The sequence below is a fragment of the Melanotaenia boesemani genome, chromosome 17 (genome assembly GCF_017639745.1).
Source record: "Melanotaenia boesemani isolate fMelBoe1 chromosome 17, fMelBoe1.pri, whole genome shotgun sequence".
Classification (NCBI taxonomy): Eukaryota; Metazoa; Chordata; class Actinopteri; order Atheriniformes; family Melanotaeniidae; genus Melanotaenia; species Melanotaenia boesemani.
In genome coordinates, this window is record NC_055698.1 from 32,823,377 (window position 1) to 32,847,221 (window position 23,845).

The 23,845-nt window shown below is 44.1% G+C and overlaps 1 protein-coding gene across 2 annotated transcripts in view; it reads right to left on the reverse strand.

Moving 5' to 3' along the window:
• The window catches only part of myo1g (myosin IG), an 81,525-nt gene that overhangs the window by 9,900 nt on the left and 47,780 nt on the right, over positions 1-23,845 (reverse strand). Inside the window, exons 19-21 of one of the 2 annotated variants that reach the window (XM_042011948.1) lie at positions 23,603-23,707; positions 22,950-23,063; positions 7,160-7,276 (exon numbers count right to left, since the gene is read on the reverse strand). In XM_042011948.1, the coding sequence (XP_041867882.1) occupies positions 7,160-7,276; positions 22,950-23,063; positions 23,603-23,707 (336 nt within the window). Of the gene's footprint in view, positions 1-7,118; positions 7,277-22,949; positions 23,064-23,602; positions 23,708-23,845 lie in introns of both variants that reach the window. The other variant, XM_042011947.1, reaches the window with a different exon arrangement.

The following is a 23,845-nucleotide window of genomic DNA, read 5'->3' on the forward strand; positions in this document are numbered from 1 at the left end:
CAGCTGTGATAACCAGACATTCAGGCTGGAATTTGTGGCTAAATGAGAAACACATCGAAGCACAAGACCCTCGGGGAAATAGGTCAGAGTAAATACAGACGATATACATCCACCTGAGTTTAATCCAGTCTGGATAAACAAGCTGTGAAACTAGAAGGAAAAAGACTGAAGCGAGCTGAGGAGGAGACGCTGCCAACAGCAGGACGAAGACATTGAGGACAGACGCTCAGGGAGAGAAACAGCAACGGAGGCTATTTCAGGATGAAGATGACGCCTTCCACGACCTAAAAAGTGAATTTAGAAAGAAGAAGGCTGGTTTCTCTCACACTTGACAAACTGTCGAGGTCAAACAACAAAGTCAACAAGTCCTCGACACCAGAAAGTCCTGATGTCTCCTCCAACCTTACGGCTGCATCACATGACCCACCTTCTGCTTTAGGGTTAATGAAATCACACTTTTCTCTTCGAGCTCTGGAAGGGGAGGGGCGACCCAGAAGACTGCTATTAATGCAACCAAGTTCCAGGTCTCTGCATATTTATAGAAGGAACTGCTAAGCAGAGAGAAGATGCAGGAGAGGAAGAGGAAGGTCTGGAAGGAGGAAGAAGTACAAGAGAGAGGAAAACAAGAAACCTAAAAAGCAAGAAGATGATCACGAGTCGGACTTCCTTCTGGAAGAAGGTTGACCAGGTTTAGATGTTTGGTGGAAAACTAAACTCTGGTTTTATGTTCCAGCATGAACGTCGGCTTCGTTTTAAAGAAAAATTTTCTTTTAAAAAGTTTCATAAGTTCAAGAGTTTCTTTGATTAAAGACGTGAAAAATCAGGCGCTAATGATGCAGCGTTGTGTTTCCAACCCAAAACGCTCTGCACTGGTTAGACTGGTTTAAATCAAACGGATCCAACAGGCTACAAAGTTCCGCTCATTGACTCGTTTGAATCAGGTGTGTTGAAACGTGGCCTGATCGAAGCTCTGCGGCCACAATGCTGCGAAAAGGTTAAGGAACATGGGTCTAGACAGCCACGTCCTTGGGGGGTCGTTCTGGGGCTCCACAGACTCAGAACGCATTCACTTTGGTGCCGTTTGGTCGGCTTAATATGAACTCTGGTCCACTTCCACAGATAGCCCGGTCTGCTTAGAGCCATGTTAAAGCACATTCACACTCTGCTCCGGACCGAAGCAGCGAACGCTGGTCCCACTGTGTTGTAGATCAACATGCTGGCTGCCTCTCCTGCTCTTCATACTCCACCCATTCTGGCGAAAAGCCGCTCAGGCCTGAACACCAAAGTAAAACCAGAAACCAGACTGCAGAAATTTATTGTTGCTTCGTTGTTTACTAGGACATTTTCTGTCCGGACCTACAATGAACCAGGTTTTCTTCTTCTTTCTCCATGGTCAGCGGTGGTCTCGGGGAATATCGCCTCCTAGTGATCAGATGTTGTAACTGCGTGATGTTGTTGAAGTGATTTTGTCCACAGTAAACCAGAGAAAAATGTTTAAATTCCCCACCAAAGGAACAGAGTCCCCGGCTAGCAGATTTTCTCAATCAACAGCTAATGCAGCATCATGTTCAACCTGCCTGCACGGTGAGAGCTCTCAGCCGGTAAAAGCAGTCTGGACTCTTGTGTTATCTCTTCTTCTGTCTCTTTCTCTCTTCCTCTGGTGTCTTTTTGGGTTTCTTTGCTGAATCAGCAGCGCTGCGCGTTCAGAACGGCTAGTGTGTTTTTATCCTTGCTAGCGTGCGATGAGTCCAGAGTTTTAGGTCAGAAAGTTACGTAATGCATCTTTTTTTGATCATCTTTCCTTGCAGACTCCGTCTTAGATTTTATTCATATATGTTTATTTTATTTTTCCTCTTTGTGAATATCAATCAATCACAGGTGAAGATGCTGAACTGCTGCCATGGAGGAGGAAATATTAGTTTTTTATGTTCGGGTGTTTCATCATAGCTGGATCTGATCAAACTACTTCATTTTATGTGAAACACAACATGGATGTTTCATCTCTCGTACTTCATTGTGCTGTAATGAGATCAGTTGACCGGTAGAACTGGACAATCAACATCGATGACTCAGGAAACGTACCGTTAAATTAAAAGTGTCTCTGGTCCTTCGGACCCTGATCTGCTCGGGTTCAGGCTCACGGTCATGGAGCTGTTTCTGAAGTTTGGAAACAGTCAAACTCCTCAGAAAGATCTTAATTAAATCATAAGTTTTAATTTTTTATTTATTTTACCGGAAATGATCGTAGTCTGATGGTCCAAAAATATGTCAGTTTTTTAAAGAAAAAGATCCGTAAGTCCTCCATTACTGAGAGAAATCCAGCATCTGCTCAGCGGTTTGTGAACTATGAGATGTGCTCGTTATACAGCAGCGTCCTCAGAAAAGCAGCAGATCACAGCACAGACGTGTGTTTCATTCTGATCTGATCATTAAGTTCATAAAAAGCCCAAACTGCCTATTAGGTAAAGAAATCTCTTCAATCTTTTAAGGCGGAGCAGATCATACCTTAAATCCTGCTTTTAGTCCCCTTACAGTCCCCCAGCTGTCCCAGCAGATGGTCCCACCCCCCAAAGCACACTTTACCCTCCCAGTAAACATGCCGACACACACACCCGTTCCCATATCGGAGCCAGGTGACGGGAGGAGGAACGAGCTCCGCCATGGGAACAAGAGACAGGGACATCATGACATCCAACCAGACAGCTCGTCTTCACCGTCGTCCCCGACAACACCGAGCAGCTTTGAACTCAGTTTCCCTTGTGTTGCCTTCACTGACCTAGTTTTTTTTGTAAAAGCTAGTGTTAGCTGTGACTCTGAAGTATGATCCAGCCCCCCCACAACAAACTGGAATGACGTGCACGTGACTCCCAGAGTCTGACATCTTTACTTCCTGACAGAAGGAAACACAAAGGAGTGAGTTTGTGTGGGGTCATCCTCCTCCTCCTCCTCCTCCTCCTCCTCCTCCTCCTTCCTCCTCCTCATCCCGCACATGCTCACTCGCTCAGCCCTGACTTTGTTTCCCGGGTCTCCTCTCAGAGGTCGTGACCCCTCCATTCACCACAGATGGTAGCACAATAACAGGCGGAGAGCTGAAACTGACTCCCGAAGGTCGACTGTCCTCTGAGACGCCCACCAAACCTGGATCAGAGCAGCTGCTGCAGAAACCCCGACCCTGCCCCCCTCAAAACCAAGTCTGACACTCCTAAAATCCTCACGGGGATCTGGGATCAGCTCGCTGAGACAACAGGTTGGTGAGGCCGCCACCTGCTGGTGTTCTAACGCAGAGGTTCCCAACCTGTTTTCCTTTGGGACCTTCTTCATGCAAATACTAAAAAGCCATGGACCCCCCCCCTCCACTTTGCTGAAACCATGCTGGTTTCATGTTTTCAAAAGTAAGATTCTCACCATAAATAATTGATTCTGGCTGAATTAACAACACATAGCCTTATTTTTATTCTTAAAATAGAGACAATGTGTGGACATTAATCACAATGGCTTTAAATTGTCAAGGCCTCGGGGCCCCATGTGCTCCTTGAGAGACGCCCCTGGTGGGTCCCAGACCCTAGGTTGGTAACCACTGTTCTAACGTTTCATGCTCCCCATCCAGATCGATGCTTTCTGCACATGCTCACAACAACATGTGGGGTGAGGACACGCCCATGAATCCCTCCATGTTTACCAGCTGGACCTCCGCGTTGTCAAAAAAAAAAAAAATTCATTTTATAGAAATTTATTTGAACTATTTTGACTTTTTCATCATTATACGGCCCAATAATAGAAACATTCATTATTTACTACCGAGCGTACGGTGACACTGACAGGAAAAAACATGAAGTAGTAGCTAACTAGCTAACTAACTAACTAACTAACTAACTAACTACTAACTTGTGACCACGTGCTGGCTAAGTGCATGTGTATGGGTAATTATTATTTGATCTTACTGTGATGTAGAGATGAGTTACAGCATGGTAACCGAGCTTTCTGGGCTCGCCTAGCTCACCCTTCTGCTTCGCTTATGAACAAATAAACATTCTAGAGCCGCAAAAAACAAGCAACCGGGAAAAAATAGTAGTTTTTATGTCATTTTACTGCTTTTCCTGCATCACGGTCTGCCCATGATGCTCTTTGCAGTAAGAGTCGTGTCTCTAACTTTCTGAACTGTCGTCTCCGTTTGATGCTTTCCACACCGTATGATGCTGAGTTCAGGGACTCCATTTACTTCTTTAAAGTTTGTTTTCACTGCTCAGGTTTCTCCTCTGAAACTACAGTTTTTGTTTTCATGATTTTTTTTTTTGGCTCATCTTCAGCTTTCTACTGTTTGATAAATAGCGTGTGTTCTGGAAAAATCTTCCAATGACAAATATATTTTGTGTTTACTAATTTGTTGTCAAGGCACCAACCACATGAGCAAGCCAGCTTAGTTAGCAATGAATCTGTAGTTATTTTCCCTGAGAGTCTACGTTTGTTAGACAGGACACCAGGTTCACCAGGTCCGTTCAACAGCGGCTCCACAGTCATAACGTTCCCCAAAAACAATCCCAAAAAAGCAGACACTGTGGTGGCCCTGGAGGGACATAATTCCTACTCAAAAATCCAAACATCATATACAGAGACGGTTGCTAACAATTTGCTGTGACTGATCACAACATGACCGATCATGATGGGACTCATGAAGGGACGTTGGGGAAGCTGTTGATGCGTTAGTAATGACAGCTGGACGTCTTCGTTTCTCCTTTCATCCAGACGGCTTCTTCAGGTCAACCAGGGCGGTGAGGAGCAGACACACCCACCCACGTCGCTAACCTGCCCGACCCCCACGTGATGTGCCTTGGTCACATGACACTGGGTGTGAATGTTTTTTAAACTGCCATTAACAGAACATGTTTTAGCTAAATTCCATAACATTATTCCCAGTAATGATAGAAACTGAGTAATATTATAAGACTAATCTCATTTTCAGCTTATGTTTATTTATCTGTCAATAATCATGTTAATCCATCAATTTATCCACCAAAGATCAGAAAAATCAAAGATGAACCTTTAAACTGACGTTCTCCTAATGAAAAATGAGCCAACCTGCTTTACACACACACTGCACACACACAGGCAAAGCAGCGTGCCATGTGTGAACTCCTGCAAGCTGCTGCCGGGTGGAAGTTTGTCAGCAGCGATGAGATGAATGGCCCCGTGACCGATTTGTTTCACACCAGTTATTCACTACATGACACTGATACATGCCAAAAATACGATTGACGTAATTATGAATCTGCGTTTGCAGACTTAGTTTCAGCTGCTTGTTTATTCATGTGATGCTGAGAAGCTGCAGGTTTTCATTTTAGCAGCTGATTCATTTCTTCTCTCTTCAGGCTTCTTAACAAGTAAAATCAGCTAATTAATGAAAAACTAACTGATACTGTCACATACAGCAAATTAATCATCCATATGAGAAACAAGCTCCTGAACACTGAATTTATAACCATGAGTAGAAAAACGTTGGGTTGCTGTGTAAAATGTACAATACAAACCTCATCAACTCATCTGTTATTCCCAGTAGAAGATAAAAATATTTCACCATGTAATGAAAATATGAGCTGATGAAGAGGTGAATCTGATGGAAAAAGCCGGAACAGGCGCAACAAAAGGCTGGAAACGTACCTGGTACAAACCAGAAAGACCTGGAGGAGCATTAGACAACTAACCAGGTTACCTGACAACAGGTCAGTAACATGACTGGTATAAAAGGAGCATTTCAGAGAGGCAGAGTCTCTCAGATGGAAAGATGGACAGAGGTTCACCAATCTGAGACAAACTGGATCTAAAACTGGAACAATTTCAGAAAAATGTTCCTCAAACTTTGAAGATCCTCCATCTACAGTGTAGAACATCATCAGAAGATTCAGAGAATCAGGAGGAATCTCTGTGTGCATGGGACAAGGCTGGATGCTGGTGATGTTCTGCATTAAAAGCAGACATGATTCTCTACTGGAAACCACTGCATGGACTCAGGAAGACTTCCAGAAACCACTGTCTGTGAACACAATTCACCATGAAACCCACGAATGCAGGTTAAAGCTCCATCATGCAGAGAAGAAGCCAGATATGAACAGGATCCAGAACCAGCTTCTTCCGTCTTCTCTGGTCCAAAGCTCATTTAAAATGGTCTGAGGCAAAGTGGAAACCTGGATGAAGATGTGAACTAGTTTGTGGAAAGCATGGACGGCGTGTCCTGCAGACTAAAGAGGAGAGGGAGCATCCAGCTTGTTATCAGTGGACAGGTGAAAAGCTGCATCTCTGATGGGATGGGGCTGCATTAGTGCCTATGGCGTGGGCAGCTTCCACATCTGTGAAGCTCCATCAATGCTGAAAAGTACATGGAGGCTTTAGAGCAACATCTGCTCCATCCAGACAACGTCTCTTTCAGGGAAGGCCTTGCAGATTTCAGCAAGACGATGCTGAACCACATCCTGCATCCATCACAGCAGCATGGCTTCACAGGGGAAGAGTCCAGCAGCTGAACTGGCCTGCCTGCAGTCCAGACCTTCCACCAATACACAACATCTGGAGCATGATGGAAGCAGAAATCCAGCAACCAAGGTCCAGGACTGTAGAGCAGCTAGAATCCTGGTGGATCAAACAGGTGTCGTACTGCTTTGGTTACAAACGAAATCTTTTTGTATTTCAATATCTGTTTTACTCACAGGGCCGAAGGTTTTTACTCTGAGCCGTAAGTAACCTCATTTTTATCAAACTACCAAGCAAATGCGAAGCAAATTTTTAAAATGTCTTGTCCTACAAAATCCTCATCAGTTAGTTTAAAGTGAATAAACTGTGTGTAGTTTGGCCAGCAGGTGGCGCTGTGGGCTGTAATACACAAAGCGGAAACTCAAACTGAAGCAGAGGAACAACGAGAGGCGTCTGCAGAACTTTGGTGTCAGTGTCGGCCATCTTTGTTCTCCAGAATCAGAACGATCATGTGACCAGTCACATGTTCGCTACGTGAGATCTGATTTCCGCGTTCAGAATCAAACTATTTTTTCCTGAACTGAGGAGTTGGCCGTTTAGAGGAGCGTCAGAGCCAACAGAAAACAACGACATGAAGCTCGCCAGCGGTAACTGACCGTGTGAAGTGGTCCACCAACGCTCCCACCAGCTCACCCACCCGGTCCTGGTTGGGACACAGCTGGCCTCGCTGCAGACACATGAGGACGTCATCCTGGGAGGATGTGTGGAGCGCCACCATCTGGTCAACCCCGCTAGTCACGCTTACGCCGGTAAACTGTGGAGAGGAAACATCACCATCAGCTCTGCAGCTGTTTATACGCCAACACTCCAAATACAGTTTTTAGTTAAGGTGCACATAACTTAGATAAACAAGCAAAATCTGTAAAAATGTTACTTTAAATCTTAAAATTTTACCTTAAATCACCTTAAATTTAATAAAAAAAAAATCTTATAGAAACTAAAAAGAAATCTAAAAGTGTTAAGTCTGGTTTGGTTTGTTAATAAAGAGTCTACAACATGTTACAGTAAAGCATTTTTAACCTGTTAAATGCTTCCGTCTGCAGAGCCGTACCTGGACATTAGCGAACTAAACCGCTGCTTGGGGTCCCCACTCCATCAGGGGCCCCCAAGTGTCACAATATATGTCACAATATCTTTATTTAATAGAAAAAAATCTAATATTTCACTGAATAATTTAGATAAAACTAATAGAACACACAAAAACTCAGTTATATACAGGTTTCCTGATGGTTGCAAGGCAAATAATGCTGGTTTAATCCGTTCCTGTTGCAGGCTACAGTCTCTATGAAAAGGTTTTTGCACCACGACGCGCTCTGTGGTCCGAAGTTAGCAAACATAAGAAGCCAAGGACAAATCAGCAACGGTTTGAAGGTATTTTATAAGGGAAGATTGCATATGTTGCACTAATTAAACTGGTAAACTTCAAATATCTGCTGCTTTTTGTTTTTCAAACACGCATTCAGTAGAAACGCTCAGATGTCACTGTAATTACAGAGTGTGAGATGATCAAGCTCCAGGGCTAGCTGAGAACAAATGGTGCTGTGGTGGTCAGGAATGCCCTAAATCACATTCTGCAACCCTCTGGCAGGCTGGTGCTGGCCCCCGGGTCGTATCTTTGACAGCCCTGATCTGGCCATCATAGAGTGAAACAGTATGTTTAACAAATCATTTTATAACTTAGAATGCAAATATAAATAGTTGATTTTAAAATCTTATGTACAAATTTAGCCAAAAAAGAAAGTTAAAAACAACTATTTACATTCAAATGCAGCAAATGTCTCAGCAGAAGATGGTCTGTTCCAGTCCAGAAACCAGTTCCTGTCCACGAGAAGACAGAGAGGACATGACAGGCTGGACATGTCCAGGGTGTGTTAGTCCTCCTGTCCACCAGGAGGCAGCACTTCAATCTGCTTTTGATGATTTTGATCTCTTTCACGTATTCTCAGCAACCAAATGTGTCATGTTGTCAAATAACTTTCTGATTTGTTGACGTGGTGCATTTTTCCACCAATAGGAGAGAAGGTGTTCGTTTGCTTGTGCGTGTTAGGCTTTTTTTCTTGCGAACGAGCATTTTCTGTCGTAGTTTTTTACCGTTTCATCCAGCACCAAACAGGAAGGTGATACACATAGTATGATGTACATTTAGATCATAACTCTGGTTTTACTGGTTTATCATCATAAACTGGTTTATAGTTTGAAGTCTGAGCTGGAGACAGAGGTTGGAGGGGAGACTTTACGTGACTGGCTGCTATGTCATCTTATATCAGATATGCGGTTTGGACGTGCCATAGACCCCACAAAGGGTTAATCCCAACACACCAGGAAGTCCTAGACTTCAAGACTTTCCATGTTTTCATCAGCTTGTTACTGGAGTTTATTAAAGCATCTGATAAATAAGAAGAGATTTTACTGTCAGTCTTTATGATGAGAGGAAAAAGCATTTCTTTTTTTTTTTTTTTTTTTTTTTTTTTTTTTTAACTTGTCTTGTCCAGCATCGTTGCAAACAGAATGATTGTCTGGCTGCTGTCTGGTGCTGGGCAATTTTACTCTATCAAGCAGGGATTTATACTACATGTATAAAGTCCCTCTTGATGACATGAAAAACTTTATTAAATCAGACTCTTAATGCTGGACTCGACCGGAGGGGACAGAGAGAGAGAGAGATAGAAAAGAAAGTAGAGAGAAGAGGGAGGGGAGAGAGAGGGACAGAAAGGGTGTGGGGAGTGCGGGTGGGGACTTAAAACATTATACAGAAAACCATGTAATCCATACTACTTGCAACATATATAGCTAAGATCATCCTGGCCAGTAGGTCATTACACAACTAGTTGATAATAGTAACAATAATAATAATCACAATAATAGTAATAATAATAATAGTAGTAGTAATAATAATAAGAGTAAGAGTAATAATAATAATAAGAACAGAAATAAAAAAAAAAAAAGAAAAAAAAATATGATAATAGATATAAGTGAAACTGCTGTATTCAAGAACACGCGCAGAGAAACCTGTGTGGATATGCTGGAGAACTCGGCCACATGGCGACGCAAAGACTGTGTGGAGACGTTCAGGAAGGAGTGACCATGCAGAGTGATCATGCAGATGCCACCTCACTTGAACAGAGGCCAGAGTCAGGCCAGCGGTCCCGAGACCCAGGCCACCAGCCCCCCCGTAGGCTACAGATCCCGACCGGTCCACAGAGACGACCACTCGCCCGCCCAGGAAGGCAGCAGCAGGAGACCCCAGCAGGAGCCGCCCCGCGGACACAGGGCACCGGCCCCGGCAGGCCGAGGCCAGCAGTCCCCGACCCCCCCGGGCACCGGCCGCCCGGGACAGACGGGGCAGAGGGCCCGGGCCCAGGAGCGCAGGGACACCCCCCACCCCCACAGGCCAAGGGCCAGCACGCCACCCGGGGGGACCCGGCCCGCCCAGACGGCCACCGCCAGAGGCCAGCCCCACACCCCAGCGCCCAGCCGCACACCCCGAGAACCAGTCCTGCCCCCCCCCCAGACCAACACACACAAACACACACACTCTCCTTCCACTCCTCCATTCATCCTCCCACACATACACCATCCAACCCTTACATACTCTGTCCTCCCACACACACACACCATCCTTCCACCATCCATCCTTCCACACACACACCATCCTTCCACCATCCATCCTCCCACACACTCACCATCCTTCCACCATACACTCTCCCACACCTACCCCATCCTCCCACACACACATCATCCCTCCACCACTCATCCTCCCACACATACACCATCCTCCACCTTCACACCTCCCACACACACACACACACACCATCCTTCCACTACCCATCCTCCCACACATACATCATTCTCCTACACATACACCGTCCTCCCTCTCCTACACCAAACATCCACCTTCACGTACCCCATCCTCCCACACACACACACACCACCCCTCCATCACCCACTCTCCCAAACATACACCACTCCCCACACACACACCATCCTCCCTCCCATACACCATCCATCCTCCTGCACACACACCATTCTTCCACCATCCATCCTCCCACACACTCCCCCTCCCTGCACCATACATTCTCCCACACATACCCCATCCTCCCCCACATACATCATCCCTCCACCATTCATCCTCCCACACCCACACCACCCCCCCTCCCACACACCACACATCCACCTCCACACACCCCACCCTCCCACACACACACACCATCCCTCCACCACCCATCCCCCCACACACACACCACTCTCCCCCCCCCCCCACATACACACACACACACAAACAAACACCATCCCCCCACCACCATCCTCCCGCCACCCCACGCCGCGGGGGGACAGCCCCAGCCAGGAGGCGAGGAGACACGAGCCAGGCCCCCACCCCCCCCCACCCCGCCCCAGTCCCCCACTCCCCACCCCCAAAACAGCACCTTCCCCCCAGGGCCAGCAGCCAAACCCCCCGGGACAGCCCGCCCACGCCCCGGGCCAACGCGACAGGCCACCCGGCCCGCCCCGCCCCCGGGCCATCCATGGAGACAGGGGCGCTTGAAGACCCCATCGCCCCTCCCTCCCCCACTAGTGAGGGAATATATTATGTGCTGTTTGCAATTAAAAAAAGAGGGTTAAAATTGGGGGGCAGTAACTGCATTGAGGAGGGGGTGGGGCCACCTGAGCAGTCCCACCCACCTGACCTCGCATGTTCCACCCCCCAAAACGTGTTTGTATGTTGCAAATGTTATTTGTGCTCAGTGACTAAGTGGAATTAAAAGCTGGGAGGCATGCTGCCGCTCGGCGAAGCAACGGGGCCACTATGATGACCCCCCCTGCCCCGCCCAGCGCAACAAGCACACCCCCCACGGCCCTACCTGTGTATGTAGTGAAGAGTGGGGAGGGGAGGGGTCAGGAGATGTAGGTCCAGAGGGGGGTAAGCCTCCCCCCTGGAAGACGACCCGCCAGTGGCTTAGGGCGCCCCCGTCCCCCGCCGGCCCCGAAGGGCGTCACAGGCCCAGAGCAGGCACCCCAACCCAGGCACGCCACGAACCCCCCCAGGGGCCAGCCACCAGCCCAAGGGGCCACTTTCCTCTTTCTGAGTGGGAGGGGGGCGAGGCGAAGGAAGGGAACCCCAGGCCCCCGCCCCCAACACCCAGCCAGGGCGCCCCCCAGAGGACACGTCCTAACCCCCTGCAAACGCACACACTCCCTTTTTTTTTTTTTTTTTCTCCCCAGCCACTCACACACACTCTCACACACCTCTATATACCAACACCTCAATACGTGCACATACCTCCACACACACACGTCACGCACATACCTATAAACACACACACCGGTGCCCACATACACACACACTCTCATACCCCTCCATACACATACACCACTACACACACACTCACATACATACCTGCATATACACACAAGCACCTCCATACATACTCACGCCTCCACCCACTCCTTCACTCCTCCACACACACCTCGACCTCCACGTGCACACACTCATATATACATACCTTCACACACACCCACATCCCACATAGACCTCCACACACACACCCGCACACTACTCACACACACACATACACGCACACACCCAGACCTTCATACACACCCACACACACATACGGCACACACGTCCCTCTACACCCACCCACACACCAGCATACCCACAGACACACACACACACACACACCCACACACAAACACACCCCCACCCAGGTTCCGGGGCTGCGACCAAGCACCAGGGCACGGACCAACCCCCGGCACGGCACATCCGGACGGGCCCAGCCCCCCCCAGCAGCGGCAGACCCCCCACCCCCAGGAGCGGGGGGAGACCCGACGCCCCAGAGCCCGGGGCCCCCACCCGGCCCACCCCGGGCCCGACCGGCCACCCGGCCAGGGGCCGACGGACACCGACCCAGGCACCCCGGCAGCCACCCCCCACCGCCACGAGGCAGCCCCACCCCGGGGCCCACCCAATGCCGCCCGCCCAGACCGGAACCCCCAGCCGACCCAGCAGCGGAGCAGCCTAGATCCCCACCCAGGAGACAACCGGAGACCTGAAGCCACCAGGGACCCCCCACCCACATCCGCCCCCATCCCAGCGAAGCCGCAATCCTCCACCTACATTAAGTGATGTAGCCAGTCACAGGGGACCAGAGGGAATGAAAGTCATCTGACTGGTTCCTGGAGGAGGCAGACATTGTCTCAATGCTGATGTGATCTAACAGGAGATTTCTAAACTGCTGGATAGACAAATTATTCTTATCTTTCCAGTTCACAAGAATAGTTTTCTTTGCGATGCATAAGACTGCGAGGACCAAGTTTATGGAGTGTATTCCTATGTTGGTGTCACCCAGGTCGCCCAGTAGGCAAAGTGTGGGGTTTGCAGGAAAACTAGTTTTTAAACCATTTTGAGAGATCTTCACACACCTTAATCCAGAACCTTTGGACAGGTGTGCAGGACCACAGCGCATGGATGTAGCTATCAGAGGTGTTCTCAGAGCAGTGTGGGCAGATATCTGATGGTGAAAGGCCCATCCTGAACATCCTGTGTCCTGTATAATGAGTTCTATGGAGAATTTTGAATTGTATTAGTTGTATATTTGAATTCTGAGTCATTTTAAACGTGTTTTAAACATATTTGTGACCATCTTTTCTGATCAAAGTTATTAGATAAATCATCTTCCCATTTTGAAGTCGGGAGAGATATCCTGTCTTCTAGCTTTGCAAGTAATCTATATATTTTTGATAATAATTTTGGAGTATTATGATTCAGGAATTCTGCTATTCTGACAGGAAGCTGCAAGTCTAACTGTACAGGGGTATACTTCTTACATATAATTGATTTTAGTTGGTGGTACTCTAAGAATTTATTGCTGTTGATTCCATACTGTGAGACAATTGTGTTGAAAGATACAAAGTTTCCATTTTCTATTATCTGTCCTAACTGTTGTATTCCTTTAGTCTTCCATTGAGTGAAGTTTATCATCTTTTTGTTCTGCAGGATGTCAGGGTTGTTCCAGATGGGTGTAAGTCTACATGGAAAGAGGGAAGATCTGGTTATCTTACAGAATTCCCACCAAGCCATTAAGGAAAAACGGATGTTAAGGCTTTTAAAGCACTTATATGGTTTAATGGTTGAGCTGATGAACGGCAGGTCAGAGATGACTAAGTCCTCACACAAAGCCTGCTCCACATCTAGCCACGGCTCATCCAGATAACTGGGTTTGAGCCACTTGGAGATGTACTGCAGCCTGTTAGCTATAAAGTAGTTATTAAAGTTTGGTAGGTCCAGTCCTCCTCTATCTTTAGTCTGCTGTAAGGTTTTAAGACTGATACGTGACGGCTTGTTTTTCCAAAGAAACTTGGATATGAAAGAGTCCAGAGATTTAAACCAACTGGTGGAGGGTTTAGTGGGTATCATTGAAAATAAATAATTAACTTTAGGTAGGATCATCATCTTAATGGTGGCAACTCTCCCCATTATTGAGATGGGTAAGCGCCTCCACCGTAAGAGATCATCTTCTATTGTTTTTAGTAGCTGAACATAGTTTAATTTTGTTAAATCTGATAATCTGGGGGAAATATTTATACCTAAATATCTAATGTTTCCTGTCTGTATTTTGATATTAGGGATGTTTTGTAGGTCACAGTTGATGGACATGGCTGTAGTCTTAGACCAGTTAATAGAATAATCAGATATTGATGAGAACTTATTAATAACCGTGATTGTCTGAGAGAGTGATGTTTGTGAGTTCTGAAGGAAGAGTAATACATCATCTGCATAAAGACTTATTTTATGTTCTATATTTTTGCCCTGGATTCCTTTAATTTCTATATTTTGTCTAATAGCAGCTGCTAACGGCTCTATGAAAATGGCAAAAAGTGAGGGGGAGAGTGGACAGCCCTGTCTGGTGCCTCTCTGTAAGCGGAAGCTTGGAGAAGTTTGATCGTTGGTTTTCACACATGCATTTGGGTTATTATATAATATTTTAATCCACTCTATGAAAGAAGGTCCAAACCCAAATTTGTCTAGTGTTGCAAATAGAAACTTCCAGTTTACCCTGTCGAAGGCTTTTTCTGCATCTAGAGAAATGATTGTGGATTCTAGATTATGTAAAGTAGAGTAATCAATGAGGTTAATTAGTCTACGTGTGTTAGTAGATGAATGTCGACCTTTTATAAAACCTGTCTGGTCCGGATGTATTATAAGAGGGGTTATTTTTTCTATCCTTCTGGCAAGAGCTTTACTAATTATTTTCAGGTCTACATTTATTAAGGATATGGGACGGTAACTGGATGGAAGTGTGGGGTCTTTGCCTGGTTTTAGCAATAGTGTTATATTAGCTAAGTTCATATTTTGCGGTATTTTTTGTTTTTCCTGTATTTCTAACAACATATTATAAAATGTAGGAGCTAACGTTGTCCAGAATTCCTTGTAAAATTCTGCTGAGTAACCATCTGGACCCGGGGCTTTATTGTTGGGCATATGTTGGAGAGCTTCGTGGAGTTCATCTACAGTAATAGGTGCATCTAAATTTATTTTATTTTCATTTTTTAGTTTTGGTAGATTAATGTTGTTTAAAAATTGTTCAATATGTTCATCTGTTGGATTAATCTGTGATTCATATAATGTTTTATAGAAGCTTCTAAACGTGTCATTTATCTTGTCTGGGTCATGGCTGATGTTTCCGTCTTGATCTTTAACAGAGGAGATTGTTGTTTTCTCCTTGTTTGTTTTTAGTTGATTTGCTAAAAACTTTCCAGATTTGTTAGTGTGTTCAAAGTTCTCCAAGCGAAGTCTTTGCACTAAAAACTGTGTTTTTTTATCTATAATTTCTTTAAGCTGCAATTTAGTTTTCCTTATATTATTCATTGTGTGCTCTTCGGGGGAAATGCGGTAAGCCTCCTCCAATGATTTAATCCTGAGTTCTAATTCTAAAACTCTTGCTGTTTCCTTCTTCTTAAAGCATCTGATAAATAAGAAGAGACTTTACTGTCAGTCTTTATGATGAGAGGAAAAAGCATTTCTAAATGTGATGGAGTACTTTATGACCGTGGAAGTGCCCCCACGCTGCCCACAGGCTGAGTGACCGGTGACATTCACTGACACAGATTACAGCCGTGGAAATGAAAGTGTAGTGGATTATCACATCAACATATAATACCTGTGAATTTAATAGCACACTATATCCTGGATCAAAAATCATGGCATGAAGGAAGTGGGCAGGATTACTCCAGGCAGAAATGCAGCCGGCGGCTCACGTGTGGAGGTGAAGCGAAGAGAAAGCCATGAGCTGTGACCCAGATACAGTAATGTGCCCATTTACAGCCACTGAAGGAGGTGGGAAGGAAATGAAAGCAGCAGAGAAGGAGTCGGGACGAGAAACGACCCGTCGAGCCGTCAGAGTATCTGACAGACAGAAAGTGAGGTGTGTCGGAGCTCTCAGAGGGAATGGGAGGCAGGGTGGACTAAGCCTCTTACAGCCCCCAGCTCACCCAGGTTAATCCCACGTCTACGACACTGAGCAGTATGTCCCGGCATCGGCAAGGCCAAACTCTGGGACGACCTGTCCCTTCAGTGGAGGGAACACTGCCCAGCTTATTCAGCAGTGTTCAACCATCCGCCGTGTTTCCAAAACACCTGACGAGCAGGTGTGTTTCCTGCTCTTATGTAAGGTGGTACGAACTTTTAATCATCAGGAAATCATTACTCATTTCATTAACATACACTGCTCCTGTTTGTGAGAGAATTAATGTCAGAAAATAGAAACTAAATGGGATACAAGCTAGTTTTTTTCAACCGATCGGCACTGTTGTGCTGCCAGCTGGCAGGAGGGCAGATCATATTGTGTTTATATTTAGGAATAGTTGACTTCTTAATTTTTTCTTAGGACAATCCACCATCAAGCTAGTTTTGAAATAAGCTGTGGTGGTCAAAAGTTGTCTCCTCAACTATTGGACTCTTTTTATGATCTGTTATTAGTACCCATGGCAACGGTTAAACTTTCCAAAACCAGATTAATGGGTGAAATTAATCAATTCACACATTAGCTGAAGGATGCAGGGCAGGAACAAGGCAGAGAGAAAAGAGGAGGAAAATCAAAGATTATATTCTAAATGTTCTGATTGGAAAGGTGAGACAGCTAGCAAACAAAATGGAAAAGCTCAAAGTGCTAACATTCACACAAAAGGAATACAGAGAATGCAGTATTGTTTTAATGTGTTTTCACCAAAACACATTCTGGACATTAATGTATTTATTTGCTGAGTTAAAACAATACTGTCAGATCTTGAAAATATTTTCTTCTGACTCCTTCGGCATTCATTATGCACATTCCTCAAGTTCCTCAACATCTGCAGCATTTTGATGCTGAGAAAATGGAATTCACGACTTTTTCTAACATCAGCCGCTAACATCTGAAGCATCAGCAGCTAACAGCTGAAACATCAGTTGTTAACATCTGAAACATCTGCCGCTAACAGCTGAAACATCAGCCGCTAACAGCTGAAACATCAGCAGCTAATAGCTGAAACATCAGTCGCTAACAGCTGAATCATCAGTCAGTAACAGCTGAAACATCAGCAGCTAATATCCGAAACATCAGTCGCTAACAGCTGAAACATCAGCCGCTAATAGCTGAAACATCAGCAGCTAATAGCTGAAACATCAGTCGCTAACAGCTGAATCATCAGTCAGTAACAGCTGAAACATCAGCAGCTAATAGCTGAAACATCAGTCGCTAACAGCTGAATCATCAGTCAGTAACAGCTGAAACATCAGCCGCTAACAGCTGAAACATCAGTCAGTAACAGCTGAAACATCAGCCGTTAACAGCTGAAACATCAGTCAGTAACAGCTGAAACATCAGTCGCTAACATCTGAAGCATCAGCAGCTAACAGCTGAAACATCAGCAGCTAATATCTGAAACATCAGTCGCTAACAGCTGAAACATCAGCCGCTAATAGCTGAAACATCAGTCAGTAACAGCTGAAACATCAGCCGCTAACAGCTGAAACATCAGTCAGTAACAGCTGAAACATCAGCCGTTAACAGCTGAAACATCAGTCAGTAACAGCTGAAACATCAGCCGCTAACAGCTGAAACATCAGTCAGTAACAGCTGAAACATCGGCCGTTAACAGCTGAAACATCAGTCAGTAACAGCTGAAACATCAGTCGCTAACATCTGAAGCATCAGCAGCTAACAGCTGAAACATCAGCAGCTAATATCCGAAACATCAGTCGCTAACAGCTGAAACATCAGCCACTAACAGCTGAAACATCAGTCGCTAACAGCTGAATCATCAGTCAGTAACAGCTGAAACATCAGCCGCTAACAGCTGAAACATCAGTCAGTAACAGCTGAAACATCAGCCGCTAACAGCTGAAACATCAGTCAGTAACAGCTGAAACATCAGTCGCTAACAGCTGAATCATCAGTCAGTAACAGCTGAAACATCAGCCGCTAACAGCTGAAACATCAGTCAGTAACAGCTGAAACATCAGCCGTTAACAGCTGAAACATCAGCCGCTAAAAGCTGAAACATCAGCCGTTAACAGCTGAAACATCAGCCAGTAACAGCTGAAACATCAGCCGCTAACAGCTGAAACATCAGCAGCTAATAGCTGAAAACATCAGCAGCTAACAGCTGAAAACATCAGTCGCTAACAGCTGAAACATCAGCCACTAACAGCTGAAACAACATCAGTTAACAGCTGTCTGCTGTTATTCCACATAAACTTCCATTGACATGCAGAAATGTCTGAACAGTATTTAACTTAATTAAATCCAGAGTTTAGTGCATCCCCAAGGAGTCATCCCAAGGGATTAATAAATTTAAGTCTAAGTCCAACTCACTCCGACTGCAGGATGTGTCAACATTTATTGTGCTTTTATATACACTACCGTTCAAAAGTTTGGAGTTACTTTGCCATGGTATTCAATAGGGAAGTGACCCCAAACTTTTGAACGGTAGTGTATTTATAGCATATATATAGTATATATATATATATATATATATAAAACCAGTCTGTAGTATATATATATATATTGTGTGTGTGTGTTCCATTTATAAACCTCCAAAACTTAGTGAGTTGTTGTGGCACACAGTGAGAATGCTTAGTACATTTAGGTAGTAAAGATCACATCTGATGTTGTGTACCTCTAGCTCTTCTGTTCTGTGATTTTGTCCTGAATCTTCTGTAAAAGTATGAGTGCCAGTGGAAATGAGAAAAACTAACACTAAAAGAGCATCTCTGTGCTCTGGTTGGTTCGTCATTGTCATTTTTTCTGTGTGTGACAGTTAATATCAGTCAGGTAACAGGAAACCAAGCTGATTTTTGTCCATGGACAATCGGTTTATGACCTGGATGTGACTCGGTCTGAGAAGCAGAGCTTAATGGCAGCAGCTATCTTTAGCCGCTCTGCAGCAGCATAATGATGCTTTTCAGCCCTGCAGCATGTAGTTAACTTTCCATCTCAGCTGGACGACCAGCTGTGCCGAGTCATTAAGTCTTACAAAGTTATTTCCGGTTTTTACTGAAACCTCCAGTGAAATTTGATTTTCTTATATATATATATATGTATATATATGTATGTATATATATAAAATCTGGTTCTAAATGATCCTGCTGCATCCCATGATGCTTGCTTACTGATTGGTAGAGCAACAACTTTGGGAGGAAATTCTGGTCTCATCAATGAGATCCAGGGAGAAACTATCCATGGACCTCCAGGTTAAGTCATGAGTTGAAAAGCTGATATCAGAGATGGGCTCCATGTAAATGCAGAACTGGAAACATTTCATGATTTGTTTTTAGAAAATTCTCACACAGGAAGAGACTGAATGAAGCAAGTCTGTTCAACAAGTCACAGACAGTGAAAAGACATTTTAGACGCCACCTTTACAGTCTGGTTGACCAGTCAAAGCAAAAAGTCACATTCAGTCATTTTCATACTCTCATACAGCAAATTCTGACAGCAAATTTTAGGTTTTAGTCAAAGTCCACCTGTTTTCTTCTTTATAAAATCTCAGTATAAACCAGTCTGTAACAGCTTTTAATCCCAGTAAAAACCAGTCTGTAGCAGCTTTTAATCCCAGTATAAACCAGTCTGTAGCAGCTTTTAATCCCAGTATAAACCAGTCTGTAACAGCTTTTAATCCCAGTATAAACCAGTCTGTAACAGCTTTTAATCCCAGTATAAAACAGTCTGTAACAGCTTTTAATCCCAGTATAAAACAGTCTGTAACAGCTTTTAATCCCAGTATAAACCAGTCTGTAGCAGCTTTTAATCCCAGTATAAACCAGTCTGTAGCAGCTTTTGATCCCAGTATAAACCAGTGTGTAGCAGATTTTAATCCCAGTATAAACCAGTCTGTAGCAGCTTTTAATCCCAGTATAAACCAGTCTGTAGCAGCTTTTAATCCCAGTATAAACCAGTCTGTAACAGATTTTTAATCCCAGTATAAACCAGTCTGTAACAGCTTTTAATCCCAGTATAAACCAGTCTGTAGCAGCTTTTAATCCCAGTATAAACCAGTCTGTAGCAGCTTTTAATCCCAGTATAAACCAGTCTGTAGCAGTTTTTAATCCCAGTATAAACCAGTCTGTAACAGCTTTTAATCCCAGTATAAACCAGTCTGTAACAGCTTTTAATCCCAGTATAAACCAGTCTGTAACAGCTTTTAATCCCAGTATAAACCAGTCTGTAGCAGCTTTTAATCCCAGTATAAACCAGTCTGTAGCAGCTTTTAATCCCAGTATAAACCAGTCTGTAACAGCTTTTAATCCCAGTATAAACCAGTCTGTAACAGCTTTTAATCCCAGTATAAACCAGTCTGTAGCAGCTTTTAATCCCAGTATAAACCAGTCTGTAGCAGCTTTTGATCCCAGTATAAACCAGTCTGTAGCGGCTTTTGATCCCAGTATAAACCAGTGTGTAGCGGCTTTTAATCCCAGTATAAACCAGTCTGTAGCAGCTTTTAATCCCAGTATAAACCAGTCTGTAGCAGCTTTTAATCCCAGTATAAACCAGTGTGTAACAGCTTTTAATCCCAGTATAAACCAGTCTGTAGCAGTTTTTAATCCCAGTATAAACCAGTCTGTAGCAGCTTTTAATCCCAGAATAAACCAGTCTGTAGCAGCTTTTAATCCCAGTATAAACCAGTCTGTAGCAGCTTTTAATCCCAGTATAAACCAGTCTGTAGCAGCTTTTGATCCCAGTATAAACCAGTCTGTAGCAGCTTTTAATCCCAGTATAAACCAGTGTGTAACAGCTTTTAATCCCAGTATAAACCAGTCTGTAGCAGCTTTTAATCCCAGTATAAACCAGTCTGTAGCAGCTTTTAATCCCAGTATAAACCAGTCTGTAGCAGCTTTTAATCCCAGTATAAACCAGTCTGTAGCAGCTTTTAATCCCAGTATAAACCAGTGTGTAACAGCTATTAATCCCAGTATAAACCAGTCTGTAGCAGCTTTTAATCCCAGTATAAACCAGTGTGTAGCAGCTTTTAATCCCAGTATAAACCAGTGTGTAGCAGCTTTTAATCCCAGTATAAACCAGTCTGTAGCAGCTTTTAATCCCAGTATAAACCAGTCTGTAGCAGCTTTTAATCCCAGTATAAACCAGTCTGTAGCAGCTTTTAATCCCAGTATAAACCAGTGTGTAACAGCTTTTAATTCCAGTATAAACCAGTGTGTAACAGCTTTTAATCCCAGTATAAACCAGTGTGTAGCAGCTTTTAATCCCAGTATAAACCAGTGTTTAGCAGCTTTTAATCCCAGTATAAACCAGTCTGAAGCAGCTTTTAATCCCAGTATAAACCAGTCTGTAGCAGCTTTTAATCCCAGTATAAACCAGTGTGTAACAGCTTTTAATCCCAGTATAAACCAGTCTGTAACAGCTTTTAATCCCAGTATAAACCAGTCTGTAGCAGCTTTTAATCCCAGTATAAACCAGTCTGTAACAGCTTTAAATCCCAGTATAAACCAGTCTGTAGCAGCTTTTAATCCCAGTATAAACCAGTATGTAGCAGCTTTTAATCCCAGTATAAACCAGTGTGTAGCAGCTTTTAATCCCAGTATAAACCAGTCTGTAGCAGCTTTTAATCCCAGTATAAACCAGTCTGTAGCAGCTTTTAATCCCAGTATAAACCAGTCTGTAGCAGCTTTTAATCCCAGTATAAACCAGTGTGTAGCAGCTTTTAATCCCAGTATAAACCAGTGTGTAGCAGCTTTTAATCCCAGTATAAACCAGTCTGTAACAGCTTTTAATCCCAGTATAAACCAGTGTGTAACAGCTTTTAATCCCAGTATAAACCAGTCTGTAGCAGCTTTTAATCCCAGTATAAACCAGTCTGTAACAGCTTTTAATCCCAGTATAAACCAGTCTGTAGCAGCTTTTAATCCCAGTATAAACCAGTGTGTAACAGCTTTTAATCCCAGTATAAACCAGTGTGTAGCAGCTTTTAATCCCAGTATAAACCAGTCTGTAGCAGCTTTTAATCCCAGTATAAACCAGTCTGTAACAGCTTTTAATCCCAGTATAAACCAGTCTGTAGCAGCTTTTAATCCCAGTATAAACCATTCTGTAGCAGCTTTTAATCCCAGTATAAACCAGTGTGTAGCAGCTTTTAATCCCAGTATAAACCAGTGTGTAGCAGCTGTCAGACTGGGAGGTAAAATGATGTAAAATGAATGTATGAATAGATTTAGCAGCATAAAGGTCGACCAGAAGAAGAAAGCAGAATTTATTACTAACAGAACTTTGTAGAAATAACACACAGACCAACAGTGACCAAACCTTTTCTCATCTCATCGTTCTCTCAAGTCTTTCAGGAGAAAAAATATTGTTATTGAAACAAACACACAACAGAAACTGCAATGACGATGATGAGTGCTGACCTCTCAAGTCTTGACATTATTGGACGTTACCGTCAATCTAAGCTCTCTGATTGGTGGAGAGTCTGACAGGAAGTGGCTTCATCATCATGTCCAGGTCTAAATAGAGGTCTCTTAGCAACATAGTAGTGATGGTGATGTTTTTATGGTGAAATGTGATAAATAATGCTGTCATCATGGATCATTGTGGATTTACCAGATAGAGTCTCTGAATAAAACTACATTTAGTGGCTGGATTGTAAACCTCCTGGACGGGATAGAAATGCTGGAAAACTTCTGTAGATCAGCTAAAGGGTAAAATATCCATCACATTTACCCCACAGAGATACACACCACCGCTCCTGAGACGCTGGTGATCTAGGCGAGTTTTAAGGATTATTGAATGTTTGTTTATGTTGTTAAAAAGACAAAATAAAGAGAAGTTAATCCTTGAAGACGTCATAGTTTTTTCTCCTGGTCGTTCTTCTTAAAGGTTTAATACGTTTATCTGGGAGGATTTTAAACGTGTGTGTAATGGTGTGTGTGTGCTTACAGCGTCCAGAGGAAGCCTCTTCAGAACCTTGTACTCCTTTTTTGGCTCTAACTTGTAGACGTACTTGTCTGTGACCAGCAGGGCTCGGTCTGAGCTCTTGTTGAATCTGTTCATCTGTGAGAGGAGAGGAAGACCACAGAGATGAGGAAGAGGAGGACTAACATGAGTGTTCATGTTCTACTTTGTTTCGAGCCTCTTGTGCTGCTCGTGGAGTCTTTAGGGTTATAGGCTGCATTTGTTCTTTGTAGATGCAACACATAAAATATGAAAAGGACTATCAGGGTTTTAATTTATGATATCAAAGCTTTTATATGTTGAAATATTAAAAAGCTGAAACTGAAGCCATAATTCAGCCTCTCTGCAGGCTGGGACGAGGAGATGTGGCCTATATAACCCACGGGGAGTTGAGCAGGAGGTAAACCTTCATGCTCAGCCCTCTGATCTTCCTGTAACAGGCCTCCTTTTACTGTTTCAACAGCAAATCTTGGAAGATGGGTTGATACAGAAGGGAGAAAATATGAGGGGGATGAATGTGGAACATAGCAAATCAGAAAAATATCCTAAAGCCAGAGGAAGCAACAAAAGAAAGAAACTCCTGGAGGCTAAAAAGCAAGTTGTTCCACTTCCACTGGGTTTTATTTCAGATTCCGTACCTTCCTACAGAAACCCGAGAAGACGACCTGACTGTAGCCATCTCTGTTCTTCAGATCCTTGGATGCCCGGATGAAGGTGGAGCTGGTCTGAGGGCAGTCCCGAACCTGCAGGCGGGAAGACTGGAATGAAAGGAGGCCGACTAAGGCTGCATCACATCACCAGAGCAAACACTCGGTGTGACCTCTCGCTGCCTTATAAAGCCTTTTCATGGCATTAACTCCACAACAGCAGATCTAAGCTGG